General features: G+C 47.3%; 1 protein-coding gene and 4 non-coding genes across 5 annotated transcripts; 4 read left to right on the top strand and 1 right to left on the bottom strand.

Annotated features, from left to right (window-relative positions):
- Positions 1 to 190: 190 nt before the first annotated feature.
- On the top strand, positions 191 to 16,446 carry DHX37 (DEAH-box helicase 37). The gene is made up of 27 exons (XM_017815522.1): positions 191 to 308; positions 1,195 to 1,364; positions 2,315 to 2,427; positions 3,037 to 3,364; positions 4,073 to 4,221; positions 4,947 to 5,039; positions 5,161 to 5,257; positions 5,638 to 5,751; positions 6,129 to 6,230; positions 6,724 to 6,838; positions 7,224 to 7,319; positions 7,894 to 7,970; positions 8,646 to 8,784; positions 9,038 to 9,114; positions 9,689 to 9,921; positions 10,359 to 10,470; positions 11,060 to 11,166; positions 11,550 to 11,738; positions 11,863 to 11,987; positions 12,256 to 12,372; positions 12,488 to 12,660; positions 13,052 to 13,166; positions 13,598 to 13,735; positions 14,058 to 14,152; positions 14,590 to 14,663; positions 15,529 to 15,626; positions 16,065 to 16,446. Exons 1-27 carry the CDS (start codon positions 206 to 208, stop codon positions 16,139 to 16,141), a joined length of 3,426 nt encoding a protein of 1,141 aa, XP_017671011.1. The 5' UTR covers positions 191 to 205; the 3' UTR covers positions 16,142 to 16,446.
- A 951-nt stretch (positions 16,447 to 17,397) lies between these two features.
- TRNAA-UGC lies at positions 17,398 to 17,469 on the bottom strand. Its single transcript has one exon. It is a non-coding gene; the product is annotated as a tRNA-Ala (tRNA).
- Positions 17,470 to 17,704: 235 nt separating this feature from the next.
- TRNAD-GUC lies at positions 17,705 to 17,776 on the top strand. Its single transcript has one exon. It is a non-coding gene; the product is annotated as a tRNA-Asp (tRNA).
- A 343-nt stretch (positions 17,777 to 18,119) lies between these two features.
- TRNAF-GAA lies at positions 18,120 to 18,192 on the top strand. Its single transcript has one exon. It is a non-coding gene; the product is annotated as a tRNA-Phe (tRNA).
- A 230-nt stretch (positions 18,193 to 18,422) lies between these two features.
- TRNAD-GUC lies at positions 18,423 to 18,494 on the top strand. The gene has a single exon. It is a non-coding gene; the product is annotated as a tRNA-Asp (tRNA).
- The last annotated feature ends 88 nt before the right edge of the window (positions 18,495 to 18,582 follow it).

The following is an 18,582-nucleotide window of genomic DNA, read 5'->3' on the forward strand; positions in this document are numbered from 1 at the left end:
GGGTCCCGGCGCGGTTTTGGGGCCCTTGAGCGCCGAGGGGGCGGGGCCTCTCCGCGGGATAGCCCTGCGCCTGCGCGCGCCCGGCCCCGCCCCTTCTCGCGAGACCCCCGCGCCCCCCGGAAGTGGCGGCCGCAGGAGCCGCACGTGGGTCGCCGCTGGGTCCTGTCGTGTGTCGCGACCAGTCGTGCGTCGTGTGTCCGCCACCATGGGCCGTGCCCGCCGCCGGCACAACTGGAAGGCCCGGCTGCCGCAGGGCGCCGCGCCGCCGCCGCCCGCCGAGCCGCTGGAGCTGCCGCTGGAGCTGGGAGGTGCGGCGGGACCCGGCCCGGTTCCTCCCGGGCGTTGTATTCGTTGTTGAGAACTCGGGCTGAAGGGGCCGCAGAGTTGCTAAGATTGGAGTTACTGTCATGCCTTTGCTATATTTTTATTATGCTTTTATTGGAAGCATTAATGTTATTTTAAAGGATCTCCCTGGAACGCGCTGCCCAGAGATGTGGCATTTGGTGCCATGGTCCAGCTGACAGGGTGGTGTTCGGCCACAGGTCGGACTCGATGATCCCAGAGGCCTTTTCCAGCCTCGGTGATTCTGTGACTTGCAGGCTTTGCATTAACAGCTCTGTTGGAGCATTACTGCGTTCAGGGAATTCAGGAGTTGGACTCGATGATCCTTGCGGGGTCCCTTCCAACTCAGGACAACCAGTGGTTCCATTATTTATTAAAGCAATTATTTAAAGTGATTTTATGTTTAACATTTGCATTCTCAAATGTTATCTTTAAAAAAACCCCACGTTTATTATACTATTTTGATTTTTCAGAATGCAGATTTTTAGCATTAAAATTCACTGGTGCCTGGGCAAGGCAGGAGACTGCAGGGTCACCCCAAGGCACACTGTGCCTTGTGCTGCCCCCCTGCCCCCTGATCCTGGGGAATTGAGTAAAAAGACAAAAATTGCAGAGTGTTGTTACGTAAGTCATGGAAAATTTCCCTCAGGGCTATAGTAAGCTCAGGGTTATTTAATCCACAGTTTTGTGGTCTTTTGCCCCTGCTGATGTTGCAGGATTTTTTTTGGCTGGACACGAGGGTTGTGTTTGTTTGAAACTCCAAAATCTGTCCTGGTGTGTGATAAGGCTGTTAAGCAGTGTGCTGAAAATAGTCCATCTGGCGCTGGTGAATAATCAAAGACTTGATTTCAGATGGAGCAACGCTGAAGGGAATTGATGAAAGCAATGCCCTGGTCCTGCCAGCAAAAAAAGCAAAGAAGAAAAAATCTGCCTGTGTTGTGCAAAAGCAGAAGAAACCCCTGAGCAAGAAACAGAAGAAAAACCTGCAGAAAGTCTTGGAGCAGAAGGAGAAGAAAAAAGAGGTATGTTGTTGCTTTGCTGGCAACTCCAGGCTCGTCATTCTCTTAAAGTGGTAATTTAATATCGGTGCGTGGAAAATGGGATGATGATGAGCAGAACTCACAGACATGCAGGTGCTGAAGTTTATGTTACAACAGCACCAGCCACCCCTTTGCTGGGCATTGTGTTGAAGATGCACCACCCATGGGCTCGTGAGTGCAGCTCCAGTGGTGAAGAGCATTGCCCTCCCTCCCAGTGAGTCAGGTGCTGCAGGAACACACCATTTCTGGCTCGGGTTCCCATTCCTGACCACGTAGACAAGTGTTGGGAAGTAGACAAGTGGCTGGCAGAGTCAATGACATGATTACATTTTAAAAGCATTCCATGAAGTGGGTTGTATGAGCAGCTTTGTCCTGCTCCAAAATGAAAAGTTTGATGCACCCCTTATTCTACTTCTGCTGGTGCTCCTGAAATACTTATTTCTAGCTTTTGTATTTTTTCTGTATGGAAATAGAGCATTCTTTCTTTACAAAACCTTTCCAGGCAAAATTCCTGTTCTTTTTAGTGTCTGAATGATGCTTTGACAAAGGAACTCTGGTTTTGGAGGTACTTTAAAACTGTGGCTGCCTGACCCCCTGCTAGTCCCACATGGGAGAGTTGAAGGGAGGCTCCCATTGCTCCAGCCCTCATTCCAGCACGTTAGTTCAAATCCATTTTCTCCCCTGTGTTCGAAGGGTGCAGCTGAGCTGCTCACTGCAGTGATGTCAAGTCCCCATTTCTATTTTTGCTCTGGTGTAGAGCTGAAATCTTCATCGGGGAGGTCTGACCATATAACAGCAGGAAGGTCTTTACAACTTCACAGCAGGATTTGCCAGAGCACAGAGCACGCCCTGTAGTGCTCAAGTGCAAATCTTGAAATGAAATTATTTCCTGGTGACAGTAAGCACTGATTTTTTTGTTTTTCCTCAAAAAGCGAGCTGAGTGGCTGAGCAAGCTGAACGAGGTCCAGGCTTCTGAGGCAGAAATGAAACTCCTGTACACGACTTCCAAACTGGGTATTGGGGAGCGCATGTATCAGGCTAAAAGGTAAGGGGTTTTTTTGGGAAGGACCATTGTGGTTGAACAGCAACATTTTGAGCTGCTTTTCCTTGATTTATTTTTTTTCTTCTTGCTGCAAACATGTTCTTGGAATGGAGTGAAATAATTTTCTGGGTTTTATCTGATAATGTTTTTTCTGGATAATATTTTCTTGTTTGAAAGGATATTAGTTAAAAGAACTTGGTCTTTCATAGGGGACAAGGTAGGTGAGAGTTACATCTGCAAACTCCTACAAATTGTGCTAAACTACAAAATTGGTGGATAAACATTTAACTTAATCATTTACTTAAGCATTTTTTTCTGGTATTGGAAAACATCTGCTGATGTGGTCCATAGTTGCTAGATTTATCAAGAGCTGTATTTTGGCAGAAGTTGAAATAATGAAACTTCAAAGGTGCCATCTGAAGAAATGAATAAATACCGGGATAGAACCTGCTTAGATACAAATACAGCAATCAGGTCAGCTGAGGCTTTACCTGGCAGAGTTGTGGAAACCTCCAGGAATGGAGATCCTGGTTCGCGTGGAAATCATGTCTGGCTTGAGATGATGGAGAATATTGACCAAAACCTAGTTCACATGTTCATGTTTTGTTCTAGGGTAGTACAGGAGCCAAGGACTGATGTACCTGAAAAGATCAGGAGCATCAGTGGTGCCAACAAGAGAAGGCACAGCTCAGGTTCAGAATTGGAGCCTGAGGAAGAGCCCAGTAGCTCTGAGGAGGAGGAGGAAGAGCAGAAACAAGAAACTGAGAAGTGCTCAGCCAGTGCTGTGAGTTCTGCTGAAAAGCCAGAGGAAGGAGCAAGGAAGGCAGTAGTTGAACAGCCTCCAACTGGTCCTAGTGCTCCAGCTTCCCAGAGAGCATCCAACAAACCATCCTGCAAGCCTGCAGTGTTCATCCCAGTGGACAGGTCTCCTGAGATTCAGGTGAGGCTCTGTGAACAGTACAGTGCTCGCCAAAGGTGTTGGGAATGGTGGTATTTTCCATTGGATTGAGCCCCTGCAGACACTGTAGCACTGTCTTGCATCTCTTGCTAATCTGGCCCAGCAGCAGAGTGCCCTTGTTCAGGCAAGTTGTTCAGGTACAGATCTGAGCTTTAAGCCTGTCTGGTCTAGCAGTAGGAAGACTCAGTTTGTTTTAGGATATAAGAGTTTGTCTCTGGTATTATATATAAAATCTATTAGCAATCCTTTATTGTCCTTCACTGGAAAATCTTGTGAAGTCTCTTTTAGCTCTCCATTGTGCTGTATCTTGTGCTGGATGGTTTTATCCCATTTGTTGTAGGCAGGGCGTCCTGTAGAAATGGGAAAAACTCTGCATGTGTCTGAACAGTTGGGACAGTTGTGAAATGAGTTTTCCCTTGAAGTGCCGTATTAAGAAACTCAAGTGACTCTGAAGTTTCACAAATTAAAAGTGCAGGGCTTGCCAGCTGCTTTCTGGGAAGCTGTTTTGATGACTGATTCTCAGACATGCTGGTGTTATATTAGCTGGTTTAGAGCTTTTCGAGCCACAAGGTTTGCAGAATTCTTTTTTGTGGGCTTATGGTCTGAGGAAGGTAACAGTTTTCAATCCTGAGGAAAACAAAAAAGCAGCGAGACACAATGCAACTAAAATATGTGGTTTATATTGTTTAGGAAGCAAGACTAAAACTTCCAATCCTTGCTGAAGAGCAAGTCATCATGGAAGCCATTAATGAGAATCCCATTGTGATCATATGTGGAGAGACGGGAAGCGGTAAAACCACACAAGTGCCTCAGTTTCTCTATGAAGCTGGTTATGCCAGGTAGGAATCTGCTTTTATATCCAGCAGATGGAATTAGGAAAACTAAAGCAGAGCTCAGTCGCTTCTGGTATGGCTGAACTGAATCTGGTCTTCCCTGTGCAGTGGTAATGGCCATATTGAGTGGGCTTTTAGGAAATCCGAGGGGAATAAGGCTGACCTGCAGAAGTCTCTCTGCACAAGTAATCTTTTCAAACCTCTAAGGTAAAAATTCTCTTGAAAGCCCCTGGCCTGTTTCCTGCAGAAGGGATTTATCCTCTAGTTTCAGAGGTTTGGTTTTACCTCTGCAAGGAAATGTGTATATTTCTTAAGAATAGCTTTAAAAATAGCTGTGGTTCATCTGGCACTCGGTAACATTTATGAGCTCAGGCACCTCAAAAGGTGCTTCCTGTGAGCTGCATCAGCTTCTGTGCTGCTGCCCCAGCCTGAGTTCTTCTGAAATGGACCCCAATGCCAGAGGGATGCCCAAGGGGACTGGAGTTCAGTGAGCTGGAATTGCAGGGGGAAAATTCCTGTGCTAATGCATCTTCAGATCAATACACATGTAATGTATTTGGGAAACGCAAAACTTCCTTTCTGTCTTTTCCTTCTAACTGTATCTAAATGATACCGTGTGAGTGATGCTGCTTAATCTAGAGCCACTGAGCAGAAATCCTGTTGTCATCTTTCTAGGTTCTTTCCTAGTTTAATAAAAACAACCTGTCCTTTTCTTTCCTTCGCCCCGTTAGTTCCAACGGGATCATCGGGATCACGGAGCCTCGGCGCGTGGCTGCAGTGTCCATGTCCCAGCGAGTCGCTAAGGAAATGAACCTGTCACACAGGTGAGCAGAAAAACAGCTGAGACCTCACTGGAAGGTGACACTGAGGTGTTCTGTGTATGTCACGGACTTTCTGTTTCTCCCTGTGCTTTTTCCTGTGGGTGCCCTGGGTGTTTCCTCGCAGAGTGGTTTCATATCAAATCCGATACGAGGGGAATGTTACAGATGAAACACAGATCAAGTTCATGACAGATGGTGTGCTGCTGAAAGAGATTCAGAAGGTAAGTTGCTGTCTTCAGTGTTATAAAAAGGGAATTGTTTTGTGTAGCTGGAAGAGAGGCCAGTTGCTTTGCATGGATGTGCCACCAAACTTTCAAAGCAAAATCCCTTTCAGCACCGGAGGTGTATTTCATCTCAACCCTTGATATTCCTGCCCAAGTCCCTAAACATTAGGTTATCTTGCTGTGCAAAATGAGAGTGAAGAAGAGACTCTTGAGAACTAGGCTGTTTCATGTATGGTGAACACATAAAACTGTGCTCAGATGTGTGAGAGATGCAGCCGTGAGGATGGGGAGTCAGTGTTTGTGCAGCTGTAGGGTGTTCTGACTGAAAGATGTCCTTGGTTGAGGCTTCCTGTGGTGAAATTGATTTCTCTTCCCAGGACTTCCTTCTTTCCAAGTACAAAGTCATTATCATTGATGAAGCCCATGAGAGGAGTATGTACACGGATATCTTGATAGGCCTCTTGTCTCGTATCGTGCCCCTTCGTCAGAAGGTGAGAGGAGCAGTGTTCCTGTATTAGATACAGGTGTGGGGAGGGGGATTTTAGCCATGAGGAGGCTCTGTGTGAGGAGGGACTCTCTGTGGTGTGGAAGTTCATGGAAATCTGACAGAAATGATGAAATAACACATAATGTGCTCGTCTTTCTGTATGATCCAAGAAGCACAGAGCCTACAAAAAGGGGGAAAATAGTACATATCAGTACCAACAGATGACTTTTCAGGCAACATCCAGTTTGAGACTTAGATAATTGAATACCAGCAGCCTGGTAGAGAGCAAGATGCTTATCGTTGAACTGGCATAAGCTGCCAACAGCAGAGCTTGGGAGGAAATATCTGGGGCACAGAGTGACAAGATTTGTGTCCCTGCAGAAAGGGCTGCCCCTGAAGCTGATCATCATGTCGGCCACCCTTCGTGTGGAGGATTTCACTGACAACAACAGGCTGTTTTCTGTTAAACCTCCCATCATTCAGGTATTGTATTTCTCCCTGAGATCTGCCTCAGATGTACTGGCTCAAGTACAGCCTTTATAAAACCAGTTACAAAATAGGGGCACTCTTTATCTTTCCAGTTGGTGCTGAAATCTTTCAGATACCAATTTAAAAATAGTTATTTTGTTTAGGCTATTGTTTCTTTTGGGATTGGGTGTTTTTCTTTCCACTTTTATCAGAAAACCGCCCTGGCAGAATCTTATTATCTTAAAAACCTGTAAGTTCAGGAGAACTAGAAAGCCTCAATCTGAGTTGATGATCTAAAAGGGAGAAAAGCTTTGGTTTCTTGTTTGGTTTTATGGTGTTCAGGGCAGACATCACTGATAATTTCTATGGGTCTGGTGTTCTGTAGCTACCAAACCCAAGTGCTGAAGAGAAATAGAGCATGAGCTTTCCTAGTTGTCCCATGAACACTGCAGTGATTGTACTGGAGCTATGACAGCAACCAAACCCTTTCTTTGTGTTTCCTCTCCAGGTAGATGCAAGGCAATTCCCTGTAACTGTTCATTTTAACAAGAAAACCCCCCTGGATGATTACAGTGGAGAGTGCTTCAGAAAGGTCTGTAAAATCCATCGAATGTTGCCCTCAGGTAAGGTCACTGCTGAGAACCTCTCAAATTCTTTGTACTTCACATGTCTATAATTTTTTGGGTTGTTTTTTTGAGGGGGAAGGGGGGAAGTATTTGGGGTATTTTGTTTTGTTTTGGGGTGAGGTTTTTTGTAAGCTGAACGTGGGCCTTCAATGAAGTCCTGGGTGGTTTTATTTACTTTGCTTTTTCTTGTGAAAGCAACCCTTCAACTAAATCATAGTTATATTACCTTCTTGAGAGAGTGGTAGGAGACAGATGTGGTCAAACACCCTGTCCCTTCTTGTTATTTCACAGTATATTTGACCTGTCTTTTATCAAAAACAAGATCTGAAGCTTTCCAAGATGAAATGCCTGTGCTGAGGTTTAGTGTTTTCTTCTCTTGCAGGTGGGATTTTGGTATTTTTAACAGGCCAGGCAGAAGTTCACTCTCTCTGTAGAAGGCTAAGGAAAGCCTTCCCATACCAAAAAAACAACACTGCAGGTAATGCTATAGAAACTGTTAAAATTTGAATTTATCCCACTGACAAGTGAGTTTGCTTTGCACCTAAAAAGATAAGCTTTTATTTTAATAACACAGAAAACAAGGATTGGGGAAATGGTTCATTGTGGATGATTTTCATGACTGATTGTTAAATTTATGCTGGTTTGAGCCTGGGAAAAGGTTTCTGTGTATTGATCTCTTCCATTGCATTTCTTCACTTACTCTGTTGGGAATTAAAGTGGAAATGCTGCTGCTTGTTGATGACTGTTATTTTCAGATACTGGAATTTCCAAAAAAATTCTTATACAGCTGAGCTAGTTGCCTCCTAAACCTCCAGACATACAATTGCTGTGTGTGCTGCTGCTGATCCTCTGTATAGTTCTCAAATGGAATTATAACCTTAAAATTGTGTGTTATCCCTCTCCCCTCTGCCTTCAGTGTGACTATTTGCTTCTTTCACACTGTGACACTTTGCAATCCCAAAAAGGTGGGAGTGGGACCAGACTCCTCCCACTACCTTTTCCAAGAGGGAAGCATGCTCAGCTAACAGTTGTTCCACTGTCTCTTTTTGTAGGGGGAGAGGATGACAAAGAAGACTCAGTGGAAGAAATGAGAAAATTTAAGAAATCGAGGAAGCGGAGGAAAGTTATGGTAATGTGTGATGGGTAGAATTCCTCCAAGAGACAGGGAGGAGCAGGTCCCTCCCTGCAAACAGTAGCATACATGTCTCCTCAGGAGTTCCAACAGTACTGCCCACACTGCTGATGCTGCATCAGGAGCAGCAGAGAACTAACACTGTGGATATTATGGGCAGGAGATGGATTCAGGTTGAGTACTGACCACTAAAACTTTAATGGAGGGAGTTCCAGACTTGCTGGCTCCAGGGCTGCTCCTCATCTCACTGTTTGTTACCCAAAATTGGGACTGATGCATCTCTTAGCAAGGATAGTGTTTGGCTTCTGCCCCCATCCTGAATGCACTTTGTTAGTGGGAGATCTTGGTGCTATAGATATACTGTCCACTGACATTGTATCCTGGTAGCTGAAGGGGCTTGAATAAAGAAATTTTACCCTTTCCCACCGTTTTCTAAGTGAAAAAGCTTGGCTTGGCACAAAATACTGTTTAAAATGCTTGGGTTTCCCCCCCCCCAACTGTCACAGTTACCAAATGCTGAATCTTAAAATACCAATGAAATCTTGCAATCCTTCTGTCACCTTCAGGTCAGCAGATGTTTGGAGTAAGTGCTCAGCTTTGCTTTCAAAGCAATGCAAAGTGCTGTTTGTCCCCCCCCCTCATGCTCTGTGTTGTCTTTCTTGTCTTTCTCAGACGCTCCCCAAAATTGATCTGAACAATTACTCTGTGGTACCAGTGGATGAAGGAGATGAAGACAGAGATGCTGACACTGATGATGATGCTGCAGGGTCTGATATTGACCTGGATTTAGGAGATGGAGACTCAGAAGAAGGTTTGGCCCATATGAAAGAAAAACCCCTTATCTCCTGTTACCTGTGAAATGGATGACATTAGTTGGTTGTCCTTTGCTGAACTGATGTGACACCACGGCAGACCTGTGAAAAAAGCTGTTAAGGTTTTCCAGTTTCAGCTTTATACCTATTACTTTCCTGGTTTTGATGAAGTGGTGTTTGTGGAGATGATGTTGGGACTAAGCCTGGAAGTTGACGTACTGTGTACTGAAATGTGGGTTTGTTTCTTCACAGATGAGAAATCTGATTCATCCCTCCCCCTGTATGTGCTCCCACTCTATTCCTTGCTGGCACCAGAGAAACAGGCAAAGGTAAAGGATTTATTGCCACAGTGAGTAAATGATCCTTATAGATATGTGTGATCGTTGTCTAAAGCCACAAGTGAGTTGAAATTCCCATCTTGGACTATCTGTCAATGAGCAGACTTGAGTGGCCCAATGGGCAGGTTGGGATGGGATTGGGGCAGGCCTTGCTTGGGCTGGGGTCTCCCTAATATGCCAGTTCAGTAGGTTGGGAGTGATGGTAAGTGACAGTCCTGCAGCATGTCAGAATCAGCCCTGGCCCCAGGCACGTTGGGATCCTGCTGCCAAGTGGCAGTTTGTACGGATCCTTGTGTTCCTTCTTGGCTTTGGCAGTGACAACAGCGTGTCTGAACACAACATGGTGTGTGCCCTGCCTGGAGCCTCTGTGGGTGTTTCTGAAGATTCACAGAGCTGGACAGAGAGCTCTAGAGCTGGAGACAAAGAGTTAAGTCTCGGCTCTGACTCTTGGATTTCCCCTGCAGTGCCATATGCACCGTCATCCCTTTGCAGCCCATCCAAGCCGACTGCCCGTCCCTTTTCCGCTGCTGGCGCTGCACCTCACAGGCCCATCTGTCTCTTGTAGGTATTCAGGGCTCCTCCTCCTGGCACCAGACTGTGTGTTGTGGCCACCAACGTGGCTGAAACATCGCTTACCATCCCGGGCATCAAATACGTGGTGGACTGTGGGAAGGTCAAGAAACGTTTCTACGACAAAATCACCGGGGTGTCGTCGTTCAGAGTCACTTGGGTATCCCAGGCCTCGGCAAACCAGCGGGCGGGCCGGGCCGGCCGCACGGAGCCAGGGCACTGCTACAGGTCAGCTGCCTGCTGGGGAGAAACAAAAAGCCCTTTGGAGGGTCAGTGGGAATTTGCCAGCTTCCCCTGCCCTGCTGCCCCTTTTGCAGGGATCTGTTGCTGCTTGGAATGTTTTGGTTTGCCTGCCCTTGGTTCAAAAGGGGAGGTAAAGCCAAGCGTGAACTGGTGATGTCAGTTTGACAGTTTGGCTTCTCAAGGGCCTTTCTCTTGCTGAGAACCCTTATTTCCATGGCCAGATTAGATTTAACTATGGCTGGATGGATTTAACTCCAAGCCAAGCTAACTTGTGAATAAGGCATATGCATCATAAATAATGACATAGTTATGTAAATAATACACACAAGTGGCCTTTTTTAAAATCCCTTGCCAGTTTTTCATGCGTATGTTTTGAGTTAAGATTTCTTTTAAGACTCTAAGCAGCACTTCTGTTCCACTAGGTTATACTCTTCTGCAGTCTTCATGGACTTTGAGAAATTTTCTGCTCCAGAAATAACAAAGCGACCGGTAGAAGACTTGATTCTGCAAATGAAGGCATTAAATATAGAAAAGGTGAGGTGGAAGTGGCTTTGTACTACAGCACTCATTAAAGTGGTTGCCCCTAGGAGTCAGAAACAAAGAGAAATGTATTCTGTCATCATTGCTTGAGTCTGTGCCTTGTGTTAGAAATTAGGATCCTGAGACTTGATTTTGGTTCTGCAAATTGCAGAAGCTGCTCTGAATTCCAACAGGCCTTAACAAACATGTTTGTTCAGGTAGTAAGTGATTTCTTATGTTCTTAGAGGTATAAAAACCCCCTGTCCAAACAGGAGTTTGTGTTTTGGAGATACTGGAGCACTTTCAGAAAGCACAATACATAAATTTAGACCTTAGAGCAGCCTGCCCTAGGCGGTGCCTGCAATCAGTGGCAGCAAAGGGTGACTCTGGTATTCCTGTTTCCTAATGTTCTTGTTCTAAGCATTTCCTCCCATTATGTGTCCTTTCCTCTCGCTCCTGGCAAATATCCTAAATGTTTTACTTTGGCACATGTAACCAGAGGGGAGAATTTCACTCCCTTCCAAAGCTTCTTACTGCATTCAGACTTTTTTCAGTGGGCTGTGTCAGTGATGTACTGATGGGCTTTTTCTCATGATGTCTGTAGGTAGTCAACTTCCCATTCCCAACACCACCTCCCACGGAAACACTTGCAGCAGCTGAGGAGTTGCTGATAGCCCTGGGTGCCTTGAAGGAACCCCCTGTGACGGGAAGGTAATGTCTGTGGTCCCCCATGAATTTCTTCCTCTGTCAAGCCTGTGGGCACTGCTGTCCTCCCACTTCCTTTCCATCTCAGCCCTCGCATCCGAGGGTGGGCTTTGGTACAGAAACTGCCATCATTTCAATCTCTGAATCACCTTTGTTTGTTTTACTGGCCCCAGTTATGTTCGGGCAGGGAAAGCCTGTGCTGGGAGTGTGCCATGCAGGGCAGGTGGGAGCTGCATGAGGAAAAGGAGCCTTTCCCGCAGCCTTTCCAACCAACACATAACAAAACCTGAGGAAAACACATCAATTTAATTGGGCTGCCAAAACCAGGAACACAGACTTGTTCTAATCAGACGTTACTTCATTACATGAGTTTCCTCTTCCTTCCCCAGGCTGAAGCAGCAGCTGGCAGCAAAGCTGAGCTGCCCCATTAGTCCCCTGGGCAGAATAATGGCCACTTTTCCTGTAGCCCCCCGCTATGCCAAGATGCTGGCATTGAGCAGGCAGCACAACTGCCTGCCCTACACCATCACCATCGTGTCTGCCATGACCGTCCGGGAGCTGTTCGAAGAGTTTGACAGGTCAGTGGGTGATCCCGACACCCTCCTTACAGGAGGCATCACCCTCACAGCTCATGCCTCTCACGTTGGGGCCCCTCTGCACTTACACACAGCACTCACTGATGCTGTTCTGTGTTTCTTTCAGGCCAGCAGTAAGTGAGGAAGAGACAGCCCAGCTGAAGGGGAAGAGAGCGAGGTTTTTACAGATGCAAAAGATCTGGGCTGGGCAGGGGCCGATGCAGAAGCTGGGGGACCTCATGGTGATGTTAGGTACTGATTTCCCTTCACCATTAACTTCATTCTGTTCCCCTCCATCACCCTGAGCCCTCAGCTTTGTACAACCAAAGCCATCCTCGTGCTGTAGGGCCAAGTTGAGTGGTGCAGTTTCTAGGCTGTTCCTCTGGGCAACCCGCCAGCGCTGCTCCCGGGTGGAACAGCAAAATGCATTTGTTAACTGTGTCAGAGCTGTCCCACCGTTGGTTTAATTAGGAAAACTGATCAGCTAAGCCATTTTCTCCACCTATCTGTTCACTCCCAGGGGCAGTGGGGGCCTGTGAGTTCGCTGGGTGCACCCGCAAATTCTGTGAAGAGAACGGGCTCCGATACAAAGCCATGCTGGAAATCAGGCGCTTGAGAGGGCAGCTGACAACAGCAGGTAAGTGGGTTTTGAGAGCAATTGCTGCGTTTATTCTCTTTTGAGGGGGGTGACACATCAACTGGGCTGATTTTTTTTTCCTATTGACTCTTATCTCACCTCTTTCTCCCCGCAGTGAACTCTGTCTGCACAGATGCTGGGCTCTATGTAGATCCAAAGATGAAGCCCCCAACGGAAGCTCAAGCAACGTACTTGAGGCAGATCGTGCTGGCAGGGCTGGGGGATCATGTTGCCCGAAGGATTCAGGCAGAAGAGCTTCTGGATGACAAGTGGAAAAATGCGTACAAGGTAAACAGCTGGACTGGGCTGAATTCCTCCTCCTCTGCATAGCAGAAAGACACTCCTGTGCAAAACTTCTGGCTGGGTGCAGCACTGGGACTGCCTATGTTGACTTGCCTGTAAGTTCTCTCCTTAGAATTTAAGTTTGCAGTGTTGCAATTTCCCAGTCCTCACATAGTAATTGTTTTAAAAGAGCTAAGAAAAGGTTTATTAGTCCATCTTGCAAAGTTCTTGATGTCTCCAGAGAAGGTGAAGCAGAAAATGATGGGGCTATTAAAAACCTCCATCGCTTAGGGAAACCATATAAATGTACATCTGAGACTGAAATTAGATGCAACCAAGAAATTAGATTGCCAGTAACTCATCTTACTCTGCTTCAATCTTTTGTGCTTCCTTACAGACTGCTCTCCTGGAGGACCCAGTGTTCATCCACCCAAGCTCAGTTCTGTTCAAAGAACTTCCAGAGTTTGTGGTGTATCAAGAAATTGTCGAGACTACAAAGCTGTACATGAAAGGTGAGACTGCTGTGGGCCAGCTTGTGCTGAAGGTCTGGTGAGGAACTCAAAAATTCCTTGGCAGAGTGTTTCCCTGCTGTAGTGACTAAATGCTCTCCTTATAGAGTGGTTGTGACTCCTAGGATTTGGATCCTTATGCCTTCTAGATCTGGATCAGGGGATAAATTGGCCTGTTTTTTTTTCTTTGTATAGTAGAATTGGCTGGAGCAAAGCTCAGCTTCTGAAATAGCTGCTGTGCACCAGCTGACAGGGCTGGTCTCTGCTGGTCTCTGAACAGCTTTTTTACAACATAAAAAAGTTGACTTGAAAAATGAGACAAAGTGAATCCTTGGAGATGAGATCATGACATGAGATTGTGTACTTGTGGGGCTGCTGGTGAGTGGTGGCCCTTGGCAGCAAACCTGCATTCAGTGTGTGTTTTCCCTCCTAAGGTGTGTCTGCAGTTGAACCTGAGTGGATTCCTGCCTTGTTGCCACCATACTGCCACTTTGGGAAGCCTCTGGAAAACCCTCCTCCCTCGTACTGCCCCCAGAGAGGCCGAGTTCGGTGTCACAGACCGAGTGTCTTTTGTAAGTGTCTGAAAGTGTCTCTCAGTAGTTTTGTCCAAGAGCTGCCCTGTTGTCACTGTACCGCTGGTTTAACAGGGCTGTCAGCACACCAGAAAGGCCAAGCTCAGCTTGGGCTGTTCAGAGAGCTTAACAGTGTGGTTTGAACAGCTCCATGGGGTTCACAGCATTTAAATGTTGGCATCTTCCCATTGAAATGGGCAATTTATGGAGCCCGCTGCTCCCCCTGTGAAGGCTGGGTGGTGGCAGTGTCTTTCCCACTTCTCTTAGCACCTCCATGGAAATGTGCCCTTCTCTTCAAGCATGGTGTGATCTTTGTTTCCAGATCGTGTTAGCTGGCAGCTCCCTGCCGTGGAAGTTGATTATCCAGAAGGTATTGATCGCTACAAATACTTTGCCAGGTTCCTGCTTGAAGGAAAGGTGAGTGTGTTCCAGGTGCATCACCTCCTTGATGTTATCAATAAGTTTTTAGCCCCACTTCTGGAGGAGAATTTTTTTTGTGTGTGTGTGCCATTGCTTATAACTTGCTGGTGGATGGAGGAGTTTGCTGTGGTTGGTGTGTTGGGGAAGATACCTCTAAAATTAAAAAAAAACCATGAAAATCAGTATTTGAATGAAAGAAACCCCCAAACTGAAGTATCATTTTTGCAAAGGAAAAGAAGTTTTAGCTCATGTCTTTGTCCATTCTGAGGCACAAGAGTTGTCTAACAAGCCAGTCAGGACAAGACTGGTATGGAGATATGGATAGGAAAGAGATGGTAAAAGAGAATATGAGATGGAAATTTATAGTAGTGCTAGGTGATGGATGGTTGTCTCCACAGAACAATTAATTTACCTTGTTCTTAAAAATCTTTCAGGTCATTAAAAAGCTGGGTTCTTACAGCCAGTGCCTGCTGTCCAGTCCCCTCATAATGCTGAAGACATGGTCCAAGTAAGTTGTTAAAAACAAACTTCAGGTTGTTGTCTCCACCAAACACTTTTCACTTCTTTTTTAAATAAAAAAAATTCAATGCTGGGAAGGGTGTTGCAGATAGTGATCTTGGCTGTAACTGCAGGGCGAGGAAAATTAGTTTTCCTACCAAGAAAAATTGTGTCTCAGGAGAGTTGGGTGACTGTGAGGGCAGTGTGGGAGGACACGCAGCCTTCCGGGCACTGAGCTCTGCTCTGCTGCTCACAGGTACTGCTCACACCTCTAAGGAATGGCCAGATGTGCACTGCTGCTTTCCTTGCTTTTCTTTGCAGTTTGGCCAATTATTCTGCCTTTCTTTTCAAAAACATGTTCCCAACAGACCGTGGGTTTGATTACATTTAGAGACCTGTGACCCTCCAAAAGGCTGTCAGCTGTCACTCCCTTTCTCTCCCCTCATCCTCCTCTGACTTGCCAAAATAAACTTTCTCTGAGTCGTCTGTGAATTCTCAGGGAGTTGATGGATGGAAGGATTTTGGAAGACTTCGTTAAAAGGGACTGGTGTTATCCAAGGGTCCTACAGTGACCACGTGTTTCCCTGTTTTAGTCAATCCAGAGCTCAGCATGGGACCTTTTTGCTTTACCTTGTGCTCTGCAGCTGCATAGCAGACATAAGAGCAACCTGCTGCTACTTCTAACCACAAAAAGTTGTGGTTGGAGAAAAATCTACTTAGAGTGAACTTTCTTGAGCCAGTGGCACGTCTCTATGTAGAGGTTGTGTGTTTATACATCTATATTTAGCCTTTTAAAAATATGGAGTGTGAATTCAGAAAGCCAACTTAAACTGTGCTAATGAACATTGTTTTATTGCACCATTTTATTGATTCAGACTTCAGCCCAGGACAGAATCCCTCCTGCAGGCTCTGGTTGCAGAAAATTGCGATAATCATAATGCTTTACTGGCTGCATGGAAGAAAAATCCTAAATGTAAGTGTTCTGCTTGCTTAATTATCAGTCATATCAGGGGAGTACCTCGAGCACTGTTGAATTATAATTTAAAAAGTGGACAATGTCACTTGATAAGCTCCAGATATTTTCTTACAAGAAACAGTAATGCCCTGTGTTTGGTTCTTGCAAAGAAATTTTTTTTCCAGGTAAAATGGCTTTTGTTCAGTATTTGTACCAGATTATAAGAGGTCTTTATAGAAGCAGCAGCAAAGTGATGCAGTGATGACTTTCACAATCATTCTCCCCCACTGGATGCTGTTACATCTGCATGCAAGTGTCCAAGCTCCAGCACCATCCCAGTGGTGAAAGGCTGGTTCTTGCTCCCAGCGGGGTGATCCCACAGGACCTTGTTTTTCCAGCCAAACTACCCCAGTCCCTGACTCCCAGAGCCGTCTGACCACTCTGCTCCCATTCCAGATTTGCTCTCAGCCTACCGTCAGTGGATCCCTGAAGCCATGCACGATGACCTCGCCCAGAACTGGCCACCAGTATGACTGTTCTTGATGGACTTCTTGTCTCCAAGGTGTTTGGAGAGCTTCCAAGGGTTTCCCTGGAAATCTGACACAGATGGACTCACCAACTGTAGCAATACCTTTTTGGAAGAGAGCCAGGTGTTAGTCTCTTTTTCTGGGAAGTCCTCCATGTTCCCAGAAGTCCTACCAGCTGTTTGGCTGGTACTTTGTAATATTAATGTTTGGATAATTTTATCCATTGTATTTTATGGATTTTTTTTTTTAATCAGAAGTTTCTCTTTGGACTATATTAGTCATATGAACTGTAATAAATATGTAAAGTTCTTGGTTTGAATGGGAGAAATTATTTCTTTGTGGGATGCTGCAGTGAGCAGAATTTCGGAGCTGTGTAGGCACTTCCTCACATGTGTCAGCAGATCCAAACACAGACAGAACCCTTGGGCCTGGTGGTGGGTTGACCCTGACCCAGACACAAACACTGGTGTGTGTCAGCACTGTCAGTCACCCATCCAGAACTGCAGCAAGGGGGCTGCTGTGGAGAAATCCACTCCAGCCCAGCCAAACCAGTGCAGTCCTAATGGTTCTTTTCCTGCATCTTGAGGAGTTTGCCATTTCTCCAGGATATCCACTAATCTTGCTTCCAAAATTTTTTGTTCAAATCTCTCCTCATTCCTGGCATAGTGCTGCAGGCACTCAGATCTCCTGGGGCTTTTGCCACATGGTTGGCCAGGGCTGTTTTGTCTTGGTGCTCGAGAGCCACCTGCTTTTCACAGGCTGGAGCACTTTGGGGAATGCAGCCAGTTTTGGGAAGCAGGGCAGACTTCGACCACTTGCTCATTTCACAACAAGAAATTTTGGTCCAACTGGAGAAGAGGTTGGATGCATGTCCATTGTTCCCACTGCTCCCACTCACCCACTGCTCCCACACACTTCAGAGGTGAGGCTGGGACACAAGTAAGCATTAAAAATATCTAAAGCTGATGAAACAGCAACTTTTGTTCTCGAGCAAGAAGGAATCCAGCCCTTTACACTGTTTGTAAGTCAAACAGTGCAGCTCTGCAGTGTTTTGTGATAACCCCAGGCAGGAGGGTGCTGGGGGGTCTTGCCTTTCTCTAACAAGAATTGCAGCAGAAGTCTGCAAACTGCCCTGTTTGTGGGAGGAAAGGAAAAAAAGAAACGCCATTACGGAACTTATTTGGAAATCGTGGCTCCTAATTTAGAAAATGGGGCAAGAGAAAGCAAAAAACCCGCAGGCTTCACGAGGCAGGGGCAAAAAGTGGAGATGCCGGGGATTGAACCCGGGGCCTCATACATGCAAAGCATGCGCTCTACCACTGAGCTACATCCCCTGGATGAGAAACACTCCTGTACAGCCGATAAACAGACACTGCCGCCCGCACGCCGGGCCCGGCGGCCACACCGCGCCCGCCCCGCGCTCCTCCCGCGTTCGTCCCGCCCCCCTCGCTCCGCACAGCCCCGCGCGGGGCCCCGGGACCCGCAGCACCCGCGGGAGCGGCGGCGGCTCCGCCCGGGGCGGGACTGCACTGTTATAATGCAAGGCAAAAAATTAGTTTGGTGTGTCCGTCCTCGTTAGTATAGTGGTGAGTATCCCCGCCTGTCACGCGGGAGACCGGGGTTCGATTCCCCGACGGGGAGGTCCTCCTGTGTTTTGTCCCCGGACGCCGTTTTTTGCGGGCGGCCCCGCGCAGGGTTCTGACGTGGAGTGGAACCCCGGGCCCCGTCACCCCCTGCGAGAGGGGCGGGGTGGACCCGGGAGTGCTGCGTTTTGTGCCAGGGCAGGGCGTGCCAGGAGGGGTGCCCGAGGACCGCGGAGTGGACATCAGTACCCGGGGGTGTGCGACCCCCGGGCACGCCAGGAACGGGGCGCTGGTGCCGCGGGGGCGGGACCCGCCCGGGAGGACCGGCACGGCCAGGCAGCGGCACCGGGGGGGGGAACTGGGCGGGGTCGTATCCGCGGCCAGCGAGGGCGCTGTCGCCCGCCGAAATAGCTCAGTTGGGAGAGCGTTAGACTGAAGATCTAAAGGTCCCTGGTTCGATCCCGGGTTTCGGCAGAAGCTTTTTCGTTCCCCGTGCGGGTGACGACCCCTGCTTTTGCCGCCGGGCGGAGCGGGGCCGGGGCTGCGGTCCCTGCGTCGGGCGAGGGGCGGCTCTCCCGGCGTCACCGCAGGCGCTCAGGTGGGTGAAGATTTTGTGGCTGGAACTACTTCCCGGAGGACGGCAGCAGTGGAGCAGGTCGTCACCTCGGGCATGACCGGGCGCGCAGGAAAGCGAGTATAAGCCGTCCTCGTTAGTATAGTGGTGAGTATCCCCGCCTGTCACGCGGGAGACCGGGGTTCGATTCCCCGACGGGGAGGTTGTAAGAATTTTTTTCCTTAAAATTCATTTTTCTTCTTCCCGCAGGAACTTTTCCAATTTCCGAAGGACGGGGAAAAAAAAAAAAA

The sequence above is a fragment of the Lepidothrix coronata genome, unplaced genomic scaffold, assembly GCF_001604755.1.
Source record: "Lepidothrix coronata isolate B3197 unplaced genomic scaffold, Lepidothrix_coronata-1.0 Scaffold51, whole genome shotgun sequence".
Taxonomy (NCBI): domain Eukaryota; kingdom Metazoa; phylum Chordata; class Aves; order Passeriformes; family Pipridae; genus Lepidothrix; species Lepidothrix coronata.

What these genes read in the sequence shown, in the direction of transcription:
- DHX37 (XM_017815522.1), top strand. Translation starts at nt 206, where the DNA reads ATGGGCCGTGCCCGCCGCCGGCACAACTGGAAGGCCCGGCTGCCGCAG. An exon ending in ACAGGTCTCCTGAGATTCAG is followed by an intron (nt 3,365 to 4,072) that starts GTGAGGCTCTGT and finishes TATATTGTTTAG; the next exon opens with GAAGCAAGACTAAAACTTCC. An exon ending in AGGGCAGCTGACAACAGCAG is followed by an intron (nt 12,373 to 12,487) that starts GTAAGTGGGTTT and finishes TTCTCCCCGCAG; the next exon opens with TGAACTCTGTCTGCACAGAT.